Below are 3,258 nucleotides of genomic sequence, written 5' to 3'. Positions count from 1 at the left end.
TTTAAGCTTAACTCAACTCATAAAACCAATTTATGGGATGAAGTTTGCACTCACTTATATATAATAAAATATTATCATGGGATTTGAAGATGTGTTGGAAGAGAATGTATATGTGTTGAAGAGAAGTATATTTAATTCAAACTCATGAGCAAGTAATCATAAAAAATAATTAAAAAACAGTTTTTTGAGTTTTAAGTAGGAAATGATTTAAACAAGTTTGAAGGCGTACCTAACAGGTGAAACACAAATTTGTATCTGGTTGTGTTTTTTTGACGTAGTGATTAAACTGAGATAAAGTGATAAATGAATGTGAATAGAGTATGGATAATTCAAAGTCTTAAACCCCACCGAAAAATAGCATGACCTATGACTCTAACAACTCTATAAAACCCACACACAAGCCTTTCCAAACCCCGTCCATCTCAATCCTCAAATCTGTTTCTCTCTCTGTTTCTATATCTCTCTCCCTCTCTGTTCCAAGTCTATTCAAAACCATCTTTTCCCCTCCACACGGACACAAAGTAGCTACATGTGTCATCCAACTCTTGACGTCACCTGCAAATGCTGCTGCACCACTTCACCTCCTGATTACCAAATTTCAATCAAGGACTCAGAAGAGCAGCACCCCATAATGCTCACCAACCCTTTGATCTCCAAACTCCAAAACAACACAACACCACCACCACCTCAACTTAACACATCCACAACACCAAAAACAACACCTTCACCACCACCACAACCGATAAAAACTGTAACAGAACCAGCAAAATCACATCTCCCTGACACCATCAATGAAGTGATTTCCATATCCAAAATAGCCATCCCTATGATCCTTACTGGCCTCCTCCTCTACTGCCGCTCCATGATCTCCATGCTCTTCCTTGGCCACCTTGGAGAGCTTGCTTTGGCTGGTGGCTCCCTGGCTGTTGGCTTTGCCAACATCACTGGCTACTCAATCCTGTCTGGTCTTGCTGTAGGAATGGAGCCAATCTGTGGCCAAGCTTTTGGTGCCAAGAGGTTCACCCTCCTTGGCCTCTGCTTGCAAAGAACCATTCTTCTTCTCCTCTTCACTTCCCTCCCCATATCACTCCTTTGGCTCCACATGAAGAAAATTCTTCTCCTTTGTGGCCAGGATGAGGCCATGGCCACACAAGCCCAATCATATCTTGTTTACTCCATTCCTGACCTCATAGCACAATCTTTCTTACATCCTTTGAGAATTTACCTTAGGAGCCAATCCATTACCCTCCCTCTCACCCTCTGTGCCTCCTTGTCAATTCTCCTTCACATACCCATCAACTACTTTCTTGTGTCTCACCTCAGGCTGGGAATCAAAGGGGTGGCTCTTGGTGGGGTGTGGACAAACTTCAACCTTGTGGCTTCTTTGATTCTTTATATAGTCTTCTCTGGCACTCATAAGAAAACATGGGGTGGTTTCTCTTTTGAGTGCTTCACACAGTGGAAGTCTCTTCTCAATTTGGCTATTCCAAGCTGTGTTTCAGTGTGCTTGGAATGGTGGTGGTATGAGATCATGATTTTGTTATGTGGGCTGTTGGTGAACCCCAGGGCAACTGTGGCTTCAATGGGAATTCTGATCCAAACCACTTCTTTGCTTTACATTTTCCCTTCTTCATTGAGCTTCAGTGTGTCAACTAGAGTTGGCAACAAGCTTGGCGCACAGAAACCCTCAAAGGCGAGGCTTTCTGCCATTGTGGGGTTGTCTTGCAGTTTCGTGTCAGGTGTCCTGGCATTGGTTTTTGCTCTCATGGTCAGGAACACATGGGCTAGCATGTTCACAAAGGACAAAGAGATTATAAGTTTGACATCTATGGTGTTACCCATAATAGGCCTTTGTGAGCTTGGGAATTGCCCTCAAACAACAGGGTGTGGGGTGCTGAGAGGCACAGCAAGGCCTAAAGTTGGTGCTAACATCAACTTGGGATGTTTCTACCTTGTGGGAATGCCTGTGTCCATTTGGCTAGCTTTCTTCTCTGGCTATGATTTTCAAGGCCTCTGGCTTGGCCTTCTTGCAGCTCAAGGGTCTTGTGCAGTGTCCATGTTGGTGGTTCTGTGCAGAACTGATTGGGAATTTGAAGCCCAAAGAGCCAAGAAACTCACGGGAATGGGAGGAGCTTCTAGTGTTGATGATCACAACCATGAGGTTGATCCAGAGAAGCCACTCAAATTTGAAAGCAAGGAAGATTCTTTGGCATTATTAGCTGACTCAGATGAAAATGAACAGTGATTGGTTTAATCCATCAACCACCTTAAAGAGAAAAACAAAAACTTATGAGAGGGGGGGATAAAATATCTCATAAATTTGTCTTTTAACTGTATAGGGCAGTAGGGTAGAGACAGAGGATAACATTTTCATTTTATGAATTTTAGATAACATTAGATGCGGTTACTTACTTGTTTTTGGTGCTATTTTTAAATTGAAATTAGAGTTTCATATCAGTAATTTACATAAAAAAAAAACTTACATTAAAAAATAGTACAGATTACTGATGTGAAACTCCAATTCAGATCAGAAACAAACAATATTCAAAAACATCTAAAAAACTGCATTTAAGTTTTTGCTCTCATGAAATTCACTGGTGGATATTCCTCTCCTCTAAGGACTTCTGCTATTTCCAGTAAAATTCAATTACATTTTGCCGGGCATTGAATGTCATGGGAAGTAGAAAAATGTGGTGTCCATGAGGAGTAACCATTATTTCTGTAACGTACCTTTTTTTATTTTTGTTCAGCTTTAGACAGAAGAGAAGAGAAGAGAAGAGACCCTCATTTCATGATTTATGCTTCTTACTGACTTGTCTGTTCCTCTATTTTTCTACCTCAATACATTCACGTTTTGTCCTTTCTCTCCCTTTGTTCATATTCTGTAAGAAATCATTATAAAAGCCACAACAGGCTTTAGAGAATCTGCCTACTCTATTTGGAGTTTTTATTATTAGATTAATGGAAAACAAGAAGAGAAATAGCTAATATCAGCAAAAAAATTAAAGTGAAACAAGATTTATTCTGTAGTACAAGAATTTCTTAATGTATTGAATTAGGAACTTCTATTTATGCATAGCAGCCAGCCTGCCACTTATTTTTGGAATGAATTGCACATTGTTGTACCTTTAACGCATCAATGAGTATAAAATAATGCGATTTCTCACCCCACATAAATTGAAGCAAAGTTTAGCTAGCTGTCTTTGGTTCCTTGTTACTAAAATAAGATCTTTGGTCCTATCATTGCACAACCATGGC

At 40.1% G+C, this 3,258-nt stretch overlaps 1 protein-coding gene across 1 annotated transcript; it reads left to right on the top strand.

Annotated features, from left to right (window-relative positions):
- The first annotated feature begins 239 nt into the window (after positions 1-239).
- LOC137837685 (protein DETOXIFICATION 49-like) lies at positions 240-2,864 on the top strand. Its single transcript, XM_068646786.1, has one exon. It carries the CDS (start codon positions 530-532, stop codon positions 2,243-2,245), a length of 1,716 nt encoding a protein of 571 aa, XP_068502887.1. The 5' UTR covers positions 240-529; the 3' UTR covers positions 2,246-2,864.
- The last annotated feature ends 394 nt before the right edge of the window (positions 2,865-3,258 follow it).

Source organism: Phaseolus vulgaris, chromosome 4 (genome assembly GCF_000499845.2).
Source record: "Phaseolus vulgaris cultivar G19833 chromosome 4, P. vulgaris v2.0, whole genome shotgun sequence".
Classification (NCBI taxonomy): domain Eukaryota; kingdom Viridiplantae; phylum Streptophyta; class Magnoliopsida; order Fabales; family Fabaceae; genus Phaseolus; species Phaseolus vulgaris.
The sequence above is the reverse complement of the archived record's forward strand: the minus strand, read 5'-3'. Positions and strand labels throughout refer to the sequence as shown.